General features: G+C 54.7%; 7 protein-coding genes across 7 annotated transcripts; 3 read left to right on the top strand and 4 right to left on the bottom strand.

Moving 5' to 3' along the window:
* Nucleotides 1-82: 82 nt before the first annotated feature.
* On the top strand, nucleotides 83-853 carry PG997_013201 (uncharacterized protein; the record flags this gene model as incomplete). Its single annotated transcript, XM_066817515.1, has 1 exon — nucleotides 83-853. One exon carries the CDS (start codon nucleotides 83-85, stop codon nucleotides 851-853), a length of 771 nt encoding a protein of 256 aa, XP_066663207.1.
* A 605-nt stretch (nucleotides 854-1458) lies between these two features.
* Nucleotides 1459-4288, bottom strand: PG997_013200 (dynamin GTPase; the record flags this gene model as incomplete). The annotated part of the gene is made up of 2 exons (XM_066817514.1): nucleotides 1459-1901; nucleotides 1957-4288. 2 exons carry the CDS (start codon nucleotides 4286-4288, stop codon nucleotides 1459-1461), a joined length of 2775 nt encoding a protein of 924 aa, XP_066663206.1.
* Nucleotides 4289-5847: 1559 nt separating this feature from the next.
* On the top strand, nucleotides 5848-6270 carry PG997_013199 (uncharacterized protein; the record flags this gene model as incomplete). The annotated part of the gene is made up of 1 exon (XM_066817513.1): nucleotides 5848-6270. The coding sequence occupies one exon, from the start codon at nucleotides 5848-5850 to the stop codon at nucleotides 6268-6270; it is 423 nt and encodes a 140-aa protein (XP_066663205.1).
* Nucleotides 6271-7603: 1333 nt separating this feature from the next.
* On the top strand, nucleotides 7604-9260 carry PG997_013198 (uncharacterized protein; the record flags this gene model as incomplete). Its single annotated transcript, XM_066817512.1, has 5 exons — nucleotides 7604-7618; nucleotides 7706-7801; nucleotides 7876-8043; nucleotides 8078-8618; nucleotides 8674-9260. The coding sequence occupies 5 exons, from the start codon at nucleotides 7604-7606 to the stop codon at nucleotides 9258-9260; spliced, it is 1407 nt and encodes a 468-aa protein (XP_066663204.1).
* An 896-nt stretch (nucleotides 9261-10156) lies between these two features.
* On the bottom strand, nucleotides 10157-11098 carry PG997_013197 (uncharacterized protein; the record flags this gene model as incomplete). Its single annotated transcript, XM_066817511.1, has 1 exon — nucleotides 10157-11098. The coding sequence occupies one exon, from the start codon at nucleotides 11096-11098 to the stop codon at nucleotides 10157-10159; it is 942 nt and encodes a 313-aa protein (XP_066663203.1).
* Nucleotides 11099-14938: 3840 nt separating this feature from the next.
* On the bottom strand, nucleotides 14939-16336 carry PG997_013196 (major facilitator superfamily domain-containing protein; the record flags this gene model as incomplete). The annotated part of the gene is made up of 3 exons (XM_066817510.1): nucleotides 14939-15354; nucleotides 15401-15455; nucleotides 15521-16336. The coding sequence occupies 3 exons, from the start codon at nucleotides 16334-16336 to the stop codon at nucleotides 14939-14941; spliced, it is 1287 nt and encodes a 428-aa protein (XP_066663202.1).
* Nucleotides 16337-19558: 3222 nt separating this feature from the next.
* On the bottom strand, nucleotides 19559-21542 carry PG997_013195 (C6 finger domain-containing protein; the record flags this gene model as incomplete). The annotated part of the gene is made up of 3 exons (XM_066817509.1): nucleotides 19559-20698; nucleotides 20776-20970; nucleotides 21000-21542. The coding sequence occupies 3 exons, from the start codon at nucleotides 21540-21542 to the stop codon at nucleotides 19559-19561; spliced, it is 1878 nt and encodes a 625-aa protein (XP_066663201.1).
* Nucleotides 21543-22575: the final 1033 nt, after the last annotated feature.

Here is a 22575-nt window from a genome sequence, read left to right as displayed (position 1 = left end):
GCACCTGGTAGATATGCTGCAGTTGGCCCCGAAGAGAAACTTCGAACCGAATCTGCGAGCGACCTATAGACCGACAATATCCATGCACACAACCCAGAATATTCGAGCCATCCTGGCACGAGCTACGGGCGATGCACATGATCCCCCAAACGCTTGTAACCGATGCTCCAATGGCGCTGGGGTGTGGGAAGAGTGTGTCACCGTGATCCCCACCTTAAGCCGAGATCCGCTTAACGGTGCCTGCGCCAACTGCTTCTTCTATAGCCGGGGGCATTTGTGTTCGTTGAGAAACTCCAAACCGAAAACTTCGATCCGTCCACGGCTGGGTGAGGACAGTAAGGACGAGAATAAAAGTGAAAACGACGAAAATGACAGTGAAGGCGACGGGGTCGACGGCGCGGGCGATGAGGTCAACAAAGCCAACGAGGTCATCAAAGTCAACGAAGTCATTGAGTTGGGCGACAAGCCACTTTGTCGATATAAAACTACTTTGTTAAAGATGCGGGAGCTCGCGGCGACGGTCCAGGCAAGCATCGGAAAATTGCATCCACTTTGCTCACTTGTGGCAAGTAGGGAGAAGCGATTGGTTATGAAGTTCGCCAAGGGGTCTACCCTAGAAGATTCATTGGCAAGTCGAAACACACCTGCCTTCCAAACTATCGACAACGAGGCCAAAATTGCGGGCAATGCAATTGGAGAACTCGCAAGCTTAGTCCGATGTCTGATGGTGGATGAAACGGAGGAACAAGTCTCCTTCGACGATGGCTCGCGCGCTCCTGTTCTCACAGAATTGGCGCCACCTCGGTCAGAGTACCATCCTGGAAGCCCGAGCATCGGACACACTCATCTTTGAGACGGCAGCCAAGGCGAGTTCGGGTAAGGCAGACCAGCACGTTGAAGCAGTGGGTGTCCGGACGCAAGCCGGGGCTGGGTGAAGATGTCCATGCTGCGGTAATAGTGGATGCTAGCGAGGGCGGTGATGATCAAGCCGTTACCAACACGGCCCGTTGTTGTACTTATGTGCGCGGTGTGCGGCAGGCTTGGGGCCCAGGAGGCGGATGAAGGGCTCATGTTTAGCAGTGTAGTACTGTTGAAATTTTATGTGGTTTTGGAGTGTGATATGGATACCTACTTGGCGACGCGGTACTGGTCAGGACACGGGGAATGAGTGCATCGTTTGAGCCGCCTATTATAGGGGTCTTCCTAGTCTAAAGTTTGTCCTCTCGTTCACATGGTCGTTTAGCATAGCCCGACAGACAACCTTCAAGACTTCTCAGTGGAGGGGGAAACGACACAATATATGGAAAACGAAAGGTGATATCTCTACAGGAAGACCTGCTGTGCTAACCCAATGAACGATTTTCTCCATAACTCCGAGTTGCCCATCATAACTGGCGTGTGTGTGTTTGTGTGGTCGTCAATGTCTGTAATGCTTTGAGTGGTATATCCTTTTCTTCTCTAAAACAAACCCCAGCGGCCCTTCTCCTTTTCCGCACCGCCCTTCTTGCTGCCTGGCTTGAGTCGCTGGCCTTCGCGGCCCTCTAGTTGCCGGAGGCTCTCCATCTTGTCTAGCACGAGCTCGAGCAGCTCCTTCCGCCGAATCACCTCGAGATGCTTCTTGATCTTGGGGTCCTCCTTGGCGAACTTCTCAACGTCTTCCTCCGACAGATGACGGCCCAGGCGCGTGTCCAACTCGCGCGGGAAGTTGTAGTAGAATTCCGACAACAACTCGACGTTCAAGAACAAGACGGCGGTTGATGCGAGCTTGGTGGCCACTGCGTCGAGGAAAACCTCGGGGCAATGGTACTTGTTCTTCATGCTGGCGCATTGCTTCGACTTCACAGCCATCAAGCGCATCTTGATAATGTCCGCGCGGTCCCGGAGGAATGCTGCTTCGCGGCCTGTAGTGCGTTAGTGTCTGCCATGGTTTGACGTCATCTGAGATGGGATAAATACCTTTTTGGAGCAGAGCAGCGCTGAAGCCGCCAGCTCCGGCTTGGTTTTCGTTCTCGACAATAATGTCGCCCTTGCGTGCCTTATCTACGAAGTTCAAGACCTCCTTGAGCTTCCTTCTGCCACCTACGGTGCTTTCCAAGTCCTGCATGGCACCTTCGCAGGCTTGCAGTTCCTTCTTGAGCACCCCTTGCACATGCTCGCGGCCTTGGGTCCACTCGCGGTCCTCCATATCAATATCAAACTTGAAAGGCTTGATGCAGTTTTCCACCTGGTCGCTGGTGCTGTAGAATCGGTCATTCAAAATGCTCGAGGCCGCCTCGGTTATGGCCTGGCGGGCAAAAGGATGGCTGACAAAGGTAGATTGGCCTATCAAGTTGTCAACGTGCGATTGGATGGACGAAGCCACCACGGTTGTAGCGAGGCGACCTACGCCCAACTTGGTCAGGGAGGACGTGGAAGCGTCCAGGCGCCGGTGCCAGAAGAGCGATTCCGGGTCGGCCTTGGGAAGGTCGGCCAGATTGTCCGGCTCGAGGACAGGAACCGAAAGGTCAGTAATGGGCTTATTCCAGTATCGTGCCGCCAGCAGGTCAAGCACTCTCTGATCTAGTTCGTTCTTCAGTAGTTCGTGCATTTGCGGGCGGCCGAACTCCTCGGCGAATTGTTTGAAAGAATGCTTGAAGGCATCTAGGCTTTCGGCCAAATACGATTCAGCAGAGAGAGGCCTGTCGTTGTACTGAACCTTGAACTCATAAGTGGCTTCCTCCAGCTCTTGCTGGATGGCGTCACTGGTCGCTTGTAGGCTGGCAGACATGGTCTGTTCCAGCACGTGCATAAGCTTCTTCCGCAGTGTGGTAGTGCCAACACTGACCTCGGAACCAGGGCCGAACTCAAGTGGATGTGACGAAAAGTAGGCGTTTTCGTTCTTGGTGATAGCAGTCAACACGTTGGTCTTCCCCGTCTTGAAGAGCCCTGTCGGCGTGGGCACTCGGGAGACAACACCCACGTAGCCTAGCCGCAGAGGATATTGCCTGTCATTGAGGATAGCAGAACCTCGAACAGCATCGACCAAGTCCATCTTGGTAACGACACCGATCGTGCGCTCTCCTCTTGGGTCAACCCTTCTGCTGGCGCGCAGTGCGGCTGAGTTTGCCAGATCCACATCGGCTGCTGAGATGGCCAAGATGACATTTGGTGCCTGAATGTATTTGTCGCAAAGCTCGGAGATCTTTTGCTTCAGCTCAAGCGGTTGATTGTGGCCAACAACCTGAATATAGCCAGGCAAGTCAATGAGAGAGAGGTCTGGAACATTTGGGGACGAGATGGACAAGCGGATGGGATCGTCCGAAACACACTGAGAATCAGGCACCGCTAGATTGAGCTCAGTGAGTGTCCGTTGGATGGACGAGAAATCCGAGATTTTGCCAAGACCGAGGTCCGGAAACTCTCCGTATTCAGTGTTTGATCCCGGAGTGTTGATCAGGGTGAGTTCAATGGGCCGTCTAGTAACCATGTTCGTGCCCTTGGGCAGGAATTCGTGTCCGACGATAGCCTCAAGAACGGAGCTCTTGCCCGAGGACTGGGATCCTATGACGACGATAGATGGCAGCGTCAGAGTGCTCGACTGGCCGACTTTTTGGAGAATGTTCCGGATTTCGATCATCTTCTTGGTCAGAAGCATCATCTGATCATCCTTGGCGACCTCCTCGGACCCCCTAGGGTCGTCTTCGGGAGAGTGCTCGTAGCCGTATGCAGCAGCACTTCCGCCGACGGCGGCTGCAGCACCTATCCTGCTCCTTTTGGGATCCTCGCCTCCGGGGCCCCCACCCCCGCCATCCTTTCCGGTGCCGATTTCTTCCTGTAATCTCAGCACCTTTTGCATCCACTCGGGCAGCTCAACCTGGTCTTTTGTGCTTTGCCATCCTTTGCTCATCTGGTCTGCGATATCCTTGGCGCCACCGAATATGCCTGAGGCTGTTCCGGAAACGGTGTTTTTGGCGGCGTTGATGGTGTCCCAAGCATAGTTTCCGGCAGCCGAGGCTTGATACTGCAACCAGGCCAGCCCGGCAACCGTCACACCGCCGGCCATGGCGGGGATCCTTATCAGCTTCGCAGCAAGCTTGGGCAGAAAGCGGATGAAGGAGGCATTTCGTACGATGACGGCATTGTGGAATGAATTGCCGCCGTACCACATTCGTCGTCTCGTCGCTCGCACGGCAGCGTCGGCTCGGAGGAGTCCGCCGGAGGGAAGTTGATGGTACTGGCGGGAAGCGTTCATGGCAGCCGACCGCGTGAAGGGCAGGCGCCCGGCGGCTGCTATAAGCCGTCCGCTCATGCTGTCGGTTCGCAGCGGAGGCAATAATTCGAGATCGGGAAGAAGACCATCCAGAGAGGATGGAGCGGGCGCCTTTGCGGTGTTGGGAAAGAGATGGGATTGTTGAGTCTAGGAGGAGAGCAGGCGGGATCGCAGGCTTGATAGTGCCGATAGGGCCATGGTGGGTGGCGTGGAGCTGTGAGATTGCATAAGGTACGTTCATGCAGCAATGCACTTAACAGAGCGCTGGGTGGCTTGACCGACAATTGTGGCTTAGCGTCAGTCAGTGGCTGGGCCACTACCAACTACTCTAACCTACTTCGTACGTGCCGGCGTTTTCCGATTCTTCGCGAGGCGGCACGTTGATCCCAGAATGGTGCCAGAGAGCCCAGCAGAGCGTACCTAGATTCATGCGTCTTACCAATTCGAAAGATTGCTGTAATGAGCATGCCAATCTCAGTGGGGAATACATGTATACAGCAAACCCTCTGAGGGAACCGGGGTGCTATATGTTGCCCACACGATAACCGAAACCTATACAGACATCGAGATATCCACAGTACCTGTTTCTTCAGCCAGCTACCTTTCGGCAGCACAGAGTTGATCACAAATACCGTAGCCACGGTCGGTCACGGTCATGGGCAAAACTACTGGAACCTTTCTGGTGACGGACGGCGACTGCCATCTCAATACTAACACAAAGCGTGGTGGAGACGATATCGGTCCCTAGTACAGGTTCTAAATCTATAGCCATTGGTACCATGATCTCAGGGCCAGGTAAGTCGTCGACCCTGATTACTGATAAATCCCTCTCTTATATGGGCAAATGCAACAATCCCGCCATTACAGCGATCAACGGCTACTGTACGTTCCCCTTACTTGTGGTTGCTCTACCCCTCTCGCGTTGCCTGCTTGTCTTAGTCACCAAAGCGTCCATGCATTTTCATCGTGTAGACTGCAAAGGTGCACAAATCTCGAGTGCCTCATGATACAGATATTGATGTTGCGTCAGATTCGCAATATTTTCCGTGGCACGGAAGGCATCTCCAGGTTGAGTTTTATCAACGTGCTCAACCCATCTCCTGAGATGGCCGCAGATTATTGACTCCAGCTCAGCCGGATATCGTTTGAACCAACGTCCACAAAGCAGTGCATGCCAGGAAGGTCCTCAAAATCACACTTTCTCCCCTAATAAGGCACGGGCGAATACGACTTGGAGATTCGACTACAACAGTTCATAGGTTGACCAGTGTGCTCACACATTCACCACGGTTTCTCCCAATTGCCTGCTTGCTCTAAATGACTCTCAGCCTCAGAATGGCCTCAAATGCTAGCCTGATGGGCGGCACATGTTCTCTCAGGCCCTGTTGGATAGCTGCAATGGCGCAGTGAACCTTGATGGGCCATTATGGTCTGATTGTATGCCTGACCCAGGGTATATAAAGAGTCTGGATTCCATTGCTTTGAAAAAGGACACTGGGTACATACACACTTCCCAGCCAACTGCTTTAAAGAGCTCCTCCTTTGCCAGGAGCACCACTGCCCACAATCAGATCGTCACATCGGAATAAGCTCCCAATATGAAGATCCTTCAATCTTTCACCTTCGCCTACTTGTGTGGCTATGCCACTGCCGCTGCTATCATCACAGCCCGGACCACAACCGGTGCCCCCGACCTTGACAAGGTGTGCGACGAATGCACCGTGTGCTTGAACAACGCAGCTGCCAGCGTCGATATCGGGGCAGTCACAACTTGCTGGGACCAGCTTTGCGAAGCGTGTGCAGAGGGCCCAGAGCAGGGCCCAGAGCAGGATGGACAGGGGATAGACTCACAATCTTGGTCATCTACCGAAGACGATGATGACAAGGTGTGCGACGACTGCTTCGCGTGTTTGTACGATGCGGATGACAACGAGGATGCCGAGGGAGTCTGCTTCGAGAAGTACTGCAACACGTGCAAAGAGAAGCATAAAGACGACGACGACTACAGAGACGAAGACTAGGCGTTGGATGTCTATACAGGTAGCGGGCAGGGGATGTCGGCTGGCGGCAGCGGCCGTGTGCATGGGTAGATGTCTAGTGCCTTTCGGTGACCGTATAAACACTGCTATCGATGGTCCCGAGGTTGAGGTTGTGGCAATTAGCTATGGTGAGGGAGTACAAATCCCGGCTCGAGGTTGGGTGTTACTGTATCGGGTGGTCTGTTGGCATAACGCTCTGTTTGTGATGCCACCTGCATCTCGCAAACGGCTTCTTGTCCCACGTTAGACTAGATCCAACCATCTACCTACCTTGCCACGTGTAGAGGACGAGGAGGAGTATCTAATGAATGTACTGATGATCAATTATTCAATTATGCATTCATTCATGATCATGAGGCTTCAAGTGAGTATTTTGCACATCGGCTTGGGCCCGCCAACAGATAAAGGGACCGACTAGCGGAGCATTTCCCCAGATTCCCAAATGGGGAGTCTTGCCCTGCATCAGATCAGCCCTACACAGACTAGGTAGGTACAGACTGAAAGACACTCCCATCCTGGGCAATATTTTGACATGTAATAAGAAAGCCCTAGGGCGGGACAGATCAAAAGGCCCGGGAGTGCAGGGTGGGGTGGACGGTGGACGGCGAGCGGGCAACTGACCTGCCGGCGGTTTTTGGTTGGTGCTTCAGCACATTCAGTGCATTCAGGGTCGGGTGTCCACTGAAATTGGGGGCCAATTGGCAATCTCGCGTCATTGCCCGGGACTATGGTATCAGTGCTGGCCATGCCACTGGGACACGGAACACACGACATGTCTCCGTAATCGGCCGACTCTTAGGTAGGTACCGACAAATCCATGTGTATTTTGGTCCCTGAGTAAACAGCCATTTGATGCAGTCATCACGCATACATACATGCATACATACCTACTTACCTACCTAAGGTGCATAAGATATACCGCCATTCAAACTTATCCTCAGCAAACAAACCCTCAGACCGCCTGTCTCCCTGCCTGCTAGCGGCAACTGCTGGAACCGACGACAATCCCAACCAGGGGAACTTGCCGTGGGGGAGGACAAGCTCAGCTAAGGCGCCCCGGAAAAGAAAATAGATCCAAACACCATCCTGCTTGACCACTTGACGCAAAACAATCCGAACACAAGCCACGTTGTTGGCAGAACAAAGGGCAACCAATCCTCCAGACAATCCCTCTGTCTACCTACATATGGCTCCGACCAGCTCTCCATCTCCATCTCCATCTCCATCTCAATCCCTCCACCTGGAAGTGGTCTCTCCTCAAATTACCTCTCCGCAACACCACATAAGTAATTAATACCGCCTATGCGTTGCGGCCATGTGCCGATTTCTGGTAAGCTGATCCCCTCTAGCCCTCTGGGGGCGCCACGGAAAACGAACGAAAGCCAAACTAACCACCCGTTTCCCTCCATCTATATAGGTATACCGCGGCAGCGACGAGATCCTGCTCTCGAAGCTCATCCTCGATCCCACCCATTCCATCCTCAAGCAATCTTTCGATTCTCGATTACGACTTGTAAGATATTACCTGGATGCGCCACCGTCCAAGCTCCGCCCAGGGGTCCGCCCGTTGCTAACTCCGGACGGCAGGATACCAGACGAGGCCAAAACAATGCCGACGGCTTTGGCGTCGGCTTCTACACCGACGCGAAACTCGGTGCCTGCCCCTGCCTCTTCACCTCGACCGTCCCCGCTTGGAACTGTACCAACCTGCATCGACTTGCCTCCAAGACTGCCTCACGACTGATCTTCGCCCATGTCCGTGCTACTACCGAAGGCTCTTTTGAGCGAGGACAACTGCCACCCCTTTACCAATGGCAGTCTAATGTGGATGCACAACGGTGGTTTGGGCGGCTGGAAGTACATCAAGCGGCGGCTGGGCGAGAAGCTCCACGATAAATGGTATCTTTTCGTTCAAGGCGGCACTGATAGCGAGTGGGCGTTTGCCCTGTTCATGGACCGCCTGGAAAGACTGGGCGTCGACCCCAGCTCCCAGCCCGAGAATGGCTTCGGTCCCGCCATATTGCGCAAGGCCCTTCTTCAGACCATCGAAGTCATCAACGAGCTGACCACGAGCATACCGGAGAGTGTGGTGCAGAGCGAGAATGTGGATACGAGAAGTCTTCTCAACTTTGCTGTCACGGATGGGCATAGTGTAATCTGTACCAGATATGTCAGCAGCAAGACGGACGAGGCCGCAAGCCTGTACTATTCTTCCGGCACCCAATGGGAGACGAGGCCCACGCCGGGGGACAAGGATTATCAGATGGAACGGCGAGATAAGGGAGCCGACATCGTTCTTGTCGCCAGCGAGCCGCTCACATTCGAAAGGGGTAAGTGTCTTCGCCAGGCCACGTCTTGCTCAGTGTTTGCTAAACATGGTTACAGAGAATTGGGTTAATGTCCCGACAAACTCCATCCTCACTATCCACCGCCAGTCGGTTATGGTGCACCCCATTGAGGACAGCTTCTCCGAGAGAGACCCATACCATAAGCGATCGTCCGCCTTCGCAACGAAGAAGGGACTTACCACCAATGAAAAGGCTGCTCCGCAGGTCATCAACAGCCCCTCGCCGACGCCCAATCCTGAAACAGGAGCCACGAAGCCTGTGCTTGGTCCTCTTATGTCGATGAATGGCCGGGCGCCTGACTGCTCCGCAAACACCAATGCACCGCTGCCATCCCGAGGGAAGACGCCCTTGTCTCAATCGCAAACCGCGGACACCCCGTCCGACATACGAACTGTGACCTCACCCCCGGCTCCTCGGCCTGATGCGCCTGCGAAGCTGCCGAGTCAAGGCAACATTAAGAAAAAGCGTCGGTCTCTCGCACAGGGTGAATGGTCTCACCCTGCCGAGTATATCGATTCGGATATCCCTCCGCAACCATCGGAGAGTCCCGAACTAACTCCCACTCGAGCAGCTGAATACGGTAATCCCGAGAAGGCTGCAAGAATATTGGGGCTGGCACTATAGAAGCAACGCGAGGGGGATGCGACCCGGGATTCATCTAAAGCGGGGTGGAAACGACATCCGCCGTGCTAAAGATTTCAAGGGCCCTTGCATCCTCACAGCAATGCGAATCTCTGGTCAGAACGGGTAGGCAGACCACATGTTGTGTAGCATTGCGCACACTTTGCATATACCCCCTTAGACTGTAATATTGATGAGGGCGAGGCGTTTGGTGAAATGGGTTGAAATGGCGAAGAAATCATGAAGCGCTGCTTGCTTTACTCCGTTTTTGTCCTGGGCGATTTAAGCCACATCCCCTGTACTATAATATCGTGCTTCTGCCTGGGAGGATACGTCTTCCTACTGTTCATAGAGCGCACCAGAGAATGACAATAAAGCGTGTGATTTGCATGGCTGATCACTCGGAATGTAACAAGAACTATGCACATGAGGCGTGCCCATAGTTTCATTTACTCTTCTCAGGGTCAGTTTCTGGGGGAGTCTTGCCACGTAGAAGACATCTAAAACGAAATAGTACAGTGAGGCAGGCACTAAGTGGCCAGCAGGTGGTGTTGAACTTTATTCTTCTTTTCGTTGTTATAACCCAAATATGTAATGGATTGGATGTTGATATCTTTCTCTAGGGCTCTCTTTTTATAAGCCCGGTCCTTCGGCAAAAACTATCGGTGTATTTGCAAGTAGATCACATATACAATGCGCATGTGGTTTATTCGATGCAGAAAATCCACCCCCTGGGGACAAACCATCCAAATAAAACGACGATTCATCATCAGATTTCCTCTTGAAGATTTCCCGCTCCCGCGCTCGTAAACCAAAACAAACCAAAAAAATACGGCACCAGATCTCATAAAGAAACATCAAGGCTGGACTTTTGGACCAGCGGCTATCAAGGGACGGTTCTAAGCAATGTACCGGAACTCGGGGTGCCGGTAGCCAAGGTCGGCGATCTCCTCCTCCGTCTTGCCCTCGAGGCGGTAGTCGCGGCCGCCGCGGGCGCGCAGGCGGTTCTCCCAGTTGCAGTAGAAGATGCCGCCGAGGGCGAGGAAGAGGGTGCAGATCTGGCAGACGAGGTTGATGGTGTGGCCGATAGGGAAGGTGGGTCCGTCGACGGAGAGATAGGCCCAGACGGCGAGGATGCCGCCCATGGTGCCGAGGGAGACGATCCAGCCGCTGGTGACGGCACGCACGGCGGGGCCCGCCGAGTTGTTGAGGCCCCAGGACAGGAAGCCCGGGCCGCCGGGGAAGGCGCCCATGGCGACGAAGTAGATGCCCATGTACTTGATGTTGTCGTTGGTGCTCCAGCGCAGGACGGCGAAGCCCGTGATGCCGAGGAGTGCGAAGAGGGCGAGGTAGAGGCCGCGCTTCTTGGTCTTGTCGCTCACGAAGGAGATGGCGATGGCGACGGCCGAAGCCACCACGTAAGGGGGCACCGAGTAGAGCTGGGCCTTCTCGGCCTTCCAGCCCAGGTTGAGCAGCACGGTGGGCATGAAGACGGAGATGCCCTGGACTGTGACGTTGATGAAGAAGAAGCCCCCGGCGCAGATGTAGTTGTTGATGTTGAGCATAGCACGCTTGATGTGGTGCGGGCGGACCTTCTCGTTCACGAGCGCCTTGTGCTCGAGGCGCAGGCGCTCTTCGGCGATCCACTTCTCGCGCTCGTTCAGACGTTTCGACTGCGCGGGGGTCTGCGGCAGGAGAAGGGGCGCGAGGAGACCGCAGGTGATAGTCAGGATGCCTTCGAAGAAAAAGATGTTGCGCCAGGTGTGGATGGGTGCTGCCGCGGTGCCCCATTCTGGAATACGGGCGAGTGCGGTTGCGAGAAGGCCTAGTTGGGGTTTCATGTTAGCTTTAGAAGCTCGAGAACGCCATAGCAGGTCCCTATCACTCCATAACACCCTCTTGCAAGGAACTGAAAGGGGAGTTCTTGTATAAAGATATATAACGACAAGTACAGGCCGACTTACCTCCAAAAGCACCAGCCATCGAAGCGGCACTGACATAGATACCCACCCTGAAGTACAACTCCTCGCGCTTGTAAAAGTTGCTGAGGAAGAAGGCGATGCCCGGCATGGCGCCACCCTCGAAAATACCAAGAAGGGCGCGCAGGCCGCACAGCTGCTCGTAGGTGGTGACGAAGGCAGTCATCATGGAAACAAGACCGAAGCCGACGACGAGGCCGGGGATGTAGAAGCGAGGGCCGATTTTCTTGAGAAGCAGGTTCGAAGGGATCTCGACGGTCAGATACACTATGTAGAAGATGGACGTTGCGATGTTGAAGCGGTTGTCGCGCTTCAGGTCCAAGTCCTTCTCCATGCCCTGGATTCTAGCATTGCCGATGTTGGCTCTGTTCACAAGGGAGGCGGATCAGTACGTGGTTCTCCTCTGTATGCCGTGCCCTTGTATGGACAAAGGCCATCGTCTATTCTGGACGACTGTCGAAGCTATAACCCGACTGGACATAGTCGGCATTCTAGGCTTCGTAGGTATCGAGGAGCCAACCTATCAGATGGCCATGCTGGCCAGCAATGCCATCCGTCAAGCTTCGCGTACACGTGCTCCCGATACCCACGTCACACCACCCGTTGATGACAGGAACTTACCGATCTAAGAAGCACAAGAGGTAAAGCAATGTGACGGTTGGGACGATTTGCCAATCCAGCTTGTGGCGTATCACGGTTTCTTCCTCGCGCGTCCAAGAGATCTCATAGGTCTCCGAGTCGCTCTTGTTGGCCGTTTCGGCCTCGAGGGCACCCACGTCCTTCTTTTCAGGCGTTATGGACATACTGTAAGGTTGTATATATATAGTGACTGGTGGGAAGGAGGCGGTGCTTGAACGGCTCGCTGGCGGCGGGCTTCCGCGGTCTCTTAGCGTGGACGAATATTTTCTCCGCCGTCTTCTGTCTTGTTGTCCAGAAAGGTGCTGGGGAGAAGCAGCAGTGAGAATAGCCACGTCTGGACAGGCTTAAATACCCGAGAGGAGGATACGAGGAGTAAAGAGGGAAATAAACGGGTTCCCCGGTCGGCAGTAGATGTAGAGACATGACCCTTCTTATCTACTACCGCCGCCGCTGCTACTCCTACGCCTACCTACTCCTCCATCGGACATTTCCCCTTGTCCCCAGGATTTATCTGAGTTTGCCTCTACCTGCCACTACCCGGCCCCAGCCAGGGAAAGCAAAATAAGGGACAGGGCCAGGGCCAGGACCGGGATGCAGGAGTCAAGGATGCCGTACAGCAGGTGGTATTGTAGTAGCAGAGCAGGCCGGTCACCATGTCCCGTCAAGGCGATGGACAGTGAACGGCTGTGGCATCCAAGCCTAGACCCTGCACTTGCACGAGCGCCAAGGGCTTGGAGTAGGAACGGCAGATGCCATTGCAGCGAAACGTTGGCGTGCTGATTGGCTGCGAGACGGGGTTTTGCCTCTGTGACCAGCAACCAGCAAACCCCAAGTCATGCTGTGCTTGGCGCCCAGGCGGATTAAGCTCTCCTAGGCAAAGCTCGTGCTGTATCGACCTGGATCTCATTGGTCCCGCAAGGTGCAGAGGAGACAGGGTTACCAGGGTTTTGATTAAGTGTCTCGCGGGCCTAAATGTCTTGGCCTTTTGCGGGGAAGAACAGCGAGAAACGAGAGGGAGGCAGGGAGGAGGGAGGGAGAAAAACAGACAGACAGAGGGGGAAAGAAAGAAGGTGAGACATGGACAACTCCCGAGAAACCTCCAGAGCTGACGTCGTCTATGTAACCCAAGCCCTCCCCTCCGCGTGCTACGACGTCGTCGGCAGTAACATCTTTTTCTTTTCTTTTTCTTTTCGTTTGCTGCAGAAAACGTGGCGGGACTTGTCTCTGAGAGTTTTGGGGTTTTGGCTTTGCATCAGCCAGCACGCGGAGAGATGAGGGCTTCCGCGCTATTGGAGGGTTCGTGGCCCGCGGCTATTCGGGTTAGCGTCTTTGGAAGTTTGGAGGCTGCAGTGTCAACGGGTGAGGAAGCGGCTGTTGGATAGCTGCAAGTTTGCCACGCTAACCAGCACATCAGACCAGACGAACAGAAGACGAAAATGCCTAGCGGCCTGTTAGTTCTTGGGCTAGAGCGTACCAGGACTGCTAGACTTTGCCGCGCAAACTCAATTGGCCGATTTGGGAAACCTACGCGGCCAGGCGTTACCTGTCAGGACTCAGCCTGCTGAAGCTACTGTAGCTTCTAGCCGAATCTGCCGAATTCAGCATCCTCTCCTCCCCCCCCCGCAGGTGAGTGAGTGAGGAGGCGTGGCTCTGGATGTTGCAGACGTGGTTTTGGTGGTACGGCACAATACAACGCTGGACACAGTATGTAATCATGGCCCGTAAGATCACCGCCAACAGCTGTTACAGAAACATGGGGAAGCCAAGACCGCGAAAACGTCATCTAAGATCCCGTAGACCGTGCTAACCACGAAACTCTATTCTACCTAGGTAAAAACTCCCCCAACCGCGCGCGCGGGATCTCGAGACGGCAATATTTCTACACGCGATCGTGGCCGGGCCGTCTGCTTCCCTACTCTCCGAAACCTGGGGTAAGGGCAACCTGTACTTACACATGCTTACATACTTACCTACTTCCGTAAGGGGCAGCCTTTCGGACGCCACGCCGACACAATGGGTGTCACACTATTGGCAACACTTCGCCAACGTGGTCGCAACGGCATGGGAAGACGGCAACACGGTAGTGGCCAGCCAATATACCAGCCCTCTCTGGTCCTTGAGAAAGAAAAATAACCACCACACATAAGCTGAGATATCTCGCTAGCTGACCATGGCCAATCCTCCCCGGACAATGAGATGAAAGAACCTCGACTCCTCGAGGCGCGTGCCCCCTTTGCGGATACGAGACATACATCGTAATCAAGGACGGCGATGGCAGAGTGCCCATTGGCCGACTCGAGAGTGGAAGGGATGGGCAGGCAACATGTACGCATTTGGTAAACGCATGGTACCCTGCACCTGCACCCTGCATCTTACTCACAGAAAGCGCTGTAAGGGTCTGTCACGCTTGATGCAGGCTATATGCATACCACACGCCACGCCACGCCACGAGCGGATAAATGTCGCTGGGTAAATGTTCACCAGCCGGTCATACAATCATGCCAATCGCCTTGCTCGGTAATCAATTGTGTCTTACAGCTCATCAATATGTCGGAAGGAGGTCATATGAATGCAATGGAATGGAACGCCCGAGTTCCGGGCTTCGAAAGTTGAAAACAGAATGAGTAAGTGTAAGAGTAGGTACTTAAGTATTAGTATTATGGAATTATAACCCCGGTATAATCCTATTTGTCCGTCATTGCAGTCTAATAAGACCAATGAAATTCGATATCCCGCTCTTATGCATAGTTCGTGAACGTCATTCCCGATTTCTCTACCCAACTTTTGAATACCACAAACGCCTTGCTCAGGATCCCAAACAACACCGCTTCGCTAAAATCACCAGACAACAACACACAAGCCATCCAAGTCTAGACCCTCCCATGAATCAATCCCAACAGGCCCTTTAGTGGAAAATGAGAAACAACAACATGCTGGTTCCAACGCCAACAACCTCGACAAATAGACCAAAAACCAAAGGCGCCAAAGACACTTTGACAAATTATGAGGCCACGGACGCTGCCCATCTGACCAAACAACCACCACCCCTTTTCAAAAAATTTGTTAAACGACAACCCAAAGGTCGCGGGCGACAAACCACCTCCCGACGCATAGGACCACGACGGCGAGCAGCTCAACACTGCCTCCCCAGACCTGGGCCCAGCGATAGGTGCCGCCCGTAGAATCGATGATCGAGCCGGCCGTGGGGGGACCCGCCAGTACCGCAAACGAGATGATACCAAAGATCATGCCGATGCGGACGCCGATTCTCTTGGGGTCCTTGGTGAGCCCGGCAATGGCCCCGACGTAGGCAGCCTGGGCCGCACCATTGGTGATGCCGAACGCCACGGCCCAGACGTACATGCCGGGGAGGTTCGTCACCCCGGTCCAGGCGAACAGTGTAACCGCCAACGACGCGACGGAGAGAATGTAGGTGTTGAAGGGCCCCAGGTGGTTGTCGGCGATCCAGCCGATGAATACTCGGGCCGGTGTCGACACGGCGTTGGTCACCAGCAAAAGGTTCACCGTGGAGGTAGGGGGTGAAAACGTTGCCGGGCAACGTCAATGCGAAACTGTTGATCTGTTTGCCATTGGTAAGCCAAGGACCGAGGATGAGATAAAGTAAGGGGCGGAGGGGATACGTACGTAGAAGAACCCGAAGTACAGAGCCCAGTAGAAGAACCAAGTCCCGACTGCGAACAGTACGTAAGGGACCTCCTTGAAGGCTTTGAGTTCCACGATAGCCACGCCCTTTCGGGGCGCAAGACGAGGCTTCAGGAGTATACATCCAATCACACAGATGACGACTGCCACAAACCCCGAGCACCTGACAGCCCAGGCGAACCCTATCTTGGGGATGAGGAACTGGACCGTAGCAGGGAACACGATGCTTCCTGTGCCCGTACCGGCGGAGGCAATCGTGAGAGCGATTGAGCGCTTGCGCTTGAAGTACGAGCTGACGACGGAAGTCGAGGGCATAAACATCAGTCCGAGCCCGAGACCTTGCAGGACACCCTGGGCGAGGAAGATCTGGTAGTACTCGGTCGCAATGCTCGTCATGAAGGTGCCAATCAGGACGCAGAGGGACCCTGCCCAGACGCAGTGGCGCGCGTAGCCCGCATCGGAGAGACTACCTCCTGCAAGGCAGACCAGGGAATTGAGGAAGATCTGGAAAGAGCCGATCCAGGCGATCTGGGCGGCGGGTAGGTTGAGTGCTTCTGTGTAGTAGAGCTGGTAGATGCCGAAAGTGGCAGAGTACCCGCAGGAGATGGCGTTGATGAAGTGGCCGGCTATAACCTGACGCCACGCCATCCAGCCTCCATCGGGAGCCTCATCTTCTGCATTTCCGGGTGCCGGTGGCGTGCCAGATTCTACGCTAGAGAGCGAGACCTGGCTCTGGGAGAGCGGGACAACCGAGACTGTGAACTCGTTCTTCTTCTCGAGGTCCTTGGGAGAAGACATGACCGGCAAGATTGCTCTTGGTCTGTTGAAGGGATGGGGCAAAGATATGAAGGATTTGCAGTATGATGCCGAGACTGCCAAAGGTAGTAGGGAAAGCTGTCTGGAGAAGCTGATGCTAATGAATATCTTCGAGTACGCCGCCGTCCTGTCTCTATATACCTACCTGCGCAGGCGCTGGGGCCCGCCAGAGGCCAGGCTCACGTCGGGCTCCAAGTCATTACCAACAGAAAACCCATCACGACAGCATTTTGCTGCCATCATGACCAAAATTTGCGGTGCGTCCAGGGTTGCCATGTTCCGTTAACGGATGTGGAGGACTCATGGTCCACGATCCATCGTGGTGGAGCAGTAATTTATTGATATCAGGAATCGCCCCAGGCCTGGACCGGTCTAAGTGACCGTTCTGACGGGACCACGTTTCTGAGTTCCTGGGCTTCTAGCGGACCGGGGAACCTGGGAAACTGGGCCCCGGGGCTTCTACTGCTTCTATTCGCAGTATAGGCCTGTCAAAAAGCAGCGTTGCGACGCGACGACAGCGGGCGCTCTAGCAGCGAATTTTTTTTCGTCTCACCGCCTGCGCCGAAACATCGTGAAGTCCCCGGGCTGACGATGTCACGATCACTTGTGACGAGATGTGTCAAGTTTGACACTCCGCATGCGAAAGTGCGCCGACTGGTTCGGGGAAATAACTCGGGCCAGGAAAACAGCAGGATCCTGGTTCGTCCAGGGGGATGCCGCAACGCCCAACGAGATCGAACCATCCAACGTCCCTGCATCAGGCTCAGGTTGAGCCACGGACATCATCATTTCACATGGCGATGTTTCGTTCTGGCCTTAAAGCAGCATTTCGCAGGGGCAAGAATCTCCGCCCGGAATGCTGGCGTTCCCGCCTCGTAAAGAGCGCAGAGTCGCCCGCTTACGTGGGCTGCCGTCCAGACGACGGATGGATATCGAAAAAATGGTACAATGGGTTGCAACTCCCCAAAGCAGACAAGTGGCAGGTTTCGTGATACCGGCAGAGCGCGTAGACGGCTTGGACATTGCCTAGCAAGCCAGGTGGGGCGCTGATCGAGTCAGCTGGGAAAGGGGGCTGCTCCAAGCTCGAGTAGTAGCATGCCGCCTTTGTACGGTGGCTCGCGAACTAGGGGGGTGTGAATTTTGTCTAAAAAACAAATAGTATCACGGGATGGGGAGGGGAGGGGAGGGGGGTTAACAAAATTCCTTAACCCCGAGCCCGCCCGGATTCTTGGAGTCTTGGAGTCTTGCCAGTGCAGCGAGGGGCTGACAGGAGCTGGCGCCTGCCAGGACCCCTGATGCTGATTCGCCGCCCCACCCGCCGCCCTTCGATCTTTGCAGGGTTCTGGCGAGGCTACTTGCAACTCAACTTCAACGTCACCCGAATCCGGCCCAAGCCACGCCCCCTTCCAATCCGGAAAGGTATGTGCATATTCCGAGTCGCAGAGCTCTGGCGACCAAGTCGATGGCAATTTCGCGCCCCTCGAGCTGTGCGCGACGGTCGGGCCAGCTGGTCGAGCCATCGCAGCTTACACCAGCACCAGCACCAGCACCAGCACCGGGGCTACCGGGATCAGCCAACCGGGATCAACGTTAGCGACGGTCGTTGCCGACATGATTGCCCCGCATTTCCTGGATGCCGCTTTAGTCGACTTCGCATCGATCCCATGCATCGCTGCTTCACTTCCAAGGCAGATGCTATATTTATATGTCTCTGGATGGAGCAGATGCCATAACACCACTTCCCAACATCGCGATTCGTCGCAGCTGCCGTCCCGTCACCCGTTTCATCCCTTGCGCCGCCGAGTAGAGCGAGTACCTGACGATCCAACCTACCCAGGGTTTCCTCCCACCTGTTTTATTGCGATCCCCGATTCCGCGTGCAAGCGCTGGGCGGCAACGCACGCTGCTTTGGATGGGAGCGGGTCGGCTCACTCGCGGACTTTTGGGGCTCGATTCCCAGGACTGCGGCCAGAGCCTGTGCGCGGGGCCTGGGCGTGTGTGCCTGCTGTGTGTGATGTCTTTTGTCGGAGGGTGCAAGAGGGCAAGTCATGCTCTGGATCTTGAGGTTGGTTATGTCACATTGCGAGACCCATATATTTGCGGGTTGACGATGGCTTCAATAGTCGAGACCGCTGGCCAAGCGCAGGTGGCAAGTGAGGGGCCCGGATCAGGGAGGAGTCCTTCCCATCACTAACCGACGCCCAGCGCTTCGTATCCTTCTAGAAGTACGTACCGGAGCGAGTCGCCTCTAATCTCCGACCCCGAAGACACCGATCCTCTAAGTAGCCAGCCTACCCCCCTACTTGCCACAAATAGTCGTTGACCTAACCTAATGGATCGCATTGGTCAATCAACCACCCTCTTGACCTAGGGCACGCAACACAAATATTCGAGACGGTTCAATTCGCTATTTTGGCACTAAAAGAACAAGCCGCTATACCCGACGTACGTACTAGACAATGGAGGTTGATAACCACCGCGCTCCCGCCTGGCCTTCCGCCCCCCGTCAATCCGTCCGTATTGAGCAGCAAAATCAAACACAAAGAGACAGACAGGGAAGAAACCAAATCAAAGGCCCTGGCACAAAAATTCAAAGAGCTATTCCATCACCAAGCATATCAGAGACCCTATATCTCCAATATGCCATTGCCGTCGGCCTCCCCCCAAGTCGAACCCCAGGGAAACCCATGACTGCCAACACATTGCTTTTCTTTTCTCTTCTCACCATACGCTCGCTCAGTCAATCGCTTGCTCTTCTATGATCCTGCACCCCGCCTACTCCGCACACGTATTTCCAACATTGAAACTTTTTGTACTGTGTTGTCGTTGGTAGATTGACAAGGTAGTGATAGTGCGTAGCGTGAAAATCAGAAGGGACGACACAAACGCCTGAACCGTGTCCACATAAGTGGTTTTAAAGGAGTGTAAGCAGCTTCATCACCGCGATATTAGATCCATCATATCCCCATGCATCTCCCCGTCTATACCGACAGGCAGATGTGCCAACCCACAAGAATATATGATGTCCCGTATAGCAAGATATTGGTCCCTGCTGAGTGCGTCGTCCTAAGAGAGGCTATGGGCATGACGCGAGAAGGAATTCCACGAGGGCGTAGAGTAGTGCCTTCTTATGACGTTTCTTTTCGGCCTATTGGGAATGCACCTCCGACTTGAATCCACCGAATTGGAACGAGGCCACCGATTCTACCGCTTGCGCTTCTTGTTTTTGTCAGCTTGCGATACAGGGGCGGGCATGCCGATCAGGGCAGCCGGCAGAAGAGGAGGCTGACCAGAAGCCTCGGTGTTTTTCAATGGTACACCCATGTGGCGACCATAACGGCCTTTGCGACCGTTGCCCTCGTCTTCGCTAACGCACTGGTCGGCGCTGAGGCCAGCATCGCGGCAGCGACCGCAGGGCCGTTGGCGATCACAGCCCTTCTTGCTCTTGCGGCATCTTTGACAGCGAGGCTTAGTTGACAGATCTGGCTGATCGTCCTCGCCCGGCTGTCCGGGGACAAGGGGCGTCGTGATTGAGGGCTTGCGCGACTGCGCAGGTAACGAGGTAGGCGACATAGGGCCGCTGGGCGGGAGAATGGTCGACTTCTTTACCTTGGTGCCATTCGAGGACTTGGACACCTTGTTCATCTTGGGCTTGTTTGCCTTCAGAGCAGGCAGGCGTGGCTTTCCGGCGTTTTGGGATTTCTTGTTGGGGCCCGACTTGATTCCAGCGCTACCTTCCTCAGCACCATCCTCGTAATCGGCGTCGTCACCACTAGCGGCGGCACTGTCCCGATGCGGTATGAAGTGGCTCTCGGTGGTCTGATACATCTTGCGACTCGCGCCAGACAGGTCCAGCTTTTGTCGACGAGCAGCATGTTGCTCACCGTCGCTGCCGCTCTCGCTGTCGCTCGTTGCGCCAGTGGAGGAGGCAGCATCAGCTTTGCCACTGAACGTATCATCCAACGTCGAAGCCGATGTCCGGCCATGAGAGATATTGGACATCTCGCCAAGCCGCATGAGCTGAATGGCAACGTCTTTGTCTTCCTCCGACATGCAACTACCGACAGTCGGGTCTGGAGTAGGCAGAATGCCCGGGACGGCAGGATAGCCGATGCTTCCACGGTGGCGCCTGGGTTCTGTGACCGGGGTCGCAAAGGCGCCAACGTGATTATATCCGGTATTGTAGCTTTGAGGTGACTGCAATGGCCGCGGGTTGGTGAAGGGATTCTGACCCGGGTGGGCGAAAGGCAGCGCGGGCCGTTGATGCTCAACTCGCCTGGCCGGCGAAACAGACGGATTTGAGGTAGCAGCGGGCATTTGAGGCGGCGCAAACAGTGGAAGCTCCTGTAGTGACGAGATCCATTAGACAACGTCCCGATTTGCGAAGGCCTGGGCTTGGTTGGGATGGGGTCATAACTTACAGAGCTCTCGAACTTGGCACGCTTGCGGCGGCCACCCTCGACTATGTTCTCGACGCTGATATCAGTATTTCCAATCTGCTCTTTGACTTTACTGGTGACGGAGCTGGCGCCATTGTCGCCACTGCTGTAGCCGTTCATACTATCGCTGTGATTGTCGTAGTTGGGGCCGCGGTTCTTAGATGAGCGGGAGCGACCCTTCTTTCCCGCGGCGGGTTAGTGCCAACAGAGGTGCTACGTCGCCCACGACCGCCATTAGGAGAGGGGCTGCGCATTCGGGATGTTCTTGAAGCGGGCCTGGAGATGTGCTGGCCAATTGCTTGCTGAGCAGACTGGGGCGCGTAATCACCTTGGCTATACGCTGGAGTTCCCATTGGTGCTGGCGGATAAGAACTGGCGGGATAAGGCCCGGATGCTGGCGGCGAACCTTCTATGACTCTGACATAGACAACCATATGGTTCCTGAAGTTCTCATATCGGGCAATGAGCGTGTTGCCTCGATCATCTTCAAAACTGACGCCCTTGCTCCCATTCGGGCCAGAGTATAGGCCGTAGAAATTTTTGACAGTGGTCACAATGGACTCAGTGCTATCATGGGGGAAAATCTGAACTCGCAAAGGCAGGCGCGCTCGGTATTGAGGGGACTCAGGAAAGAGTAGTTCGAATGCGACATGCTTGGGCTCGACTGGTCGCACTGGCGATTCACTGCCATTGCTGAGTCTGGCCGCCGAATAGCCCGAATAGCTCTCGACGGGCGAAGCAGAAGCCATTTTGTGATCCTTCTAGGAAGATAATGTAATAGAGGTGTTGCTTAGAATATAAGGGAAGGCTGATGGTCGAATTGATGGAGAGCGCCTGCGCGGGATGGCTGAGAGCGCCCGGCGGTTGTGTGGGAAGGGGGTCGTTCAGAGAAACCTGCAGGATTGACAACTTTTTCTTTCGACAAATGACTCGATTTTCAAATGTGTGGATGTATTCAGATGCCCAATCGAGGGTTTCGTTCTTGTTGGAAGTCCTGTCGTTCCGAAGGACGTACGCAGTATGGGGGAAATTGGGTCGAGCGGTCAGGCCGGGGCACGAGGATCGCACAACTGCGGCGACGATCTGGCAACCAACGATGTCGCTTCGAGCCGTCTAAACTGCATCGACGGTTAGTTTTTTGGTTCATGGTCAAGTACAGACTAGAGGGGGACACCGTGTCAAGGGAGAAGGGGGATGGATGTGCATCGCAAATCGGGGGACTCCGGAAGAGCGATATTTCTCGAAACGAGCAAATCGACCGCCAGAGTTGGAAGTGCAATCCGGGAAAGGGGGGGAGATGGGGATACGAAGAAACATGTTGTCGTCGATCGCATGGCGATTAATAGCAGATTCTACTCACCAGGAGACAGATCGACTGTTGGGAGGTTGCGTATTGATGCGTTGAATATTGTGCACTCGAATTTGAGCCAAGTTCACGGACGTGGGAAACAAGCAGCCGAGAGGCTTGCGCTTTGCGAGGAGACGGAGAGTCGTGGGAAGAGGAGGGAGAGTATCGTGAGGATCAATGGACTCGCAGATGAGGTAGGATGCTTTCCCAGAAGAAACGACAGCAGAATGGCCCTGTTTGGATGGGTTCTCCCGCAGATGGAAAGTGAGGAGTTAGAGAAGCGGGAGCGCAGGTCAGGTTTGAAGAGGTGAAATGCGTATCAATGGGTATGGGCCGGCCGCAGGACAGACTAGTGACACAGGTACCAATACCTGGCCTGCATACCATCATGGGCCCTTTTCCCTCTTGCCCTTTTTGCCGCCAGAAGCTCTTGC

Source organism: Apiospora hydei (assembly GCF_038363865.1).
Source record: "Apiospora hydei strain CBS 114990 chromosome Unknown utg000009l_segment0_segment0, whole genome shotgun sequence".
NCBI classification, from domain to species: domain Eukaryota; kingdom Fungi; phylum Ascomycota; class Sordariomycetes; order Amphisphaeriales; family Apiosporaceae; genus Apiospora; species Apiospora hydei.
Note: the sequence above shows the minus strand (reverse complement) of the source record. Positions and strands in the feature narration are given on the sequence as shown.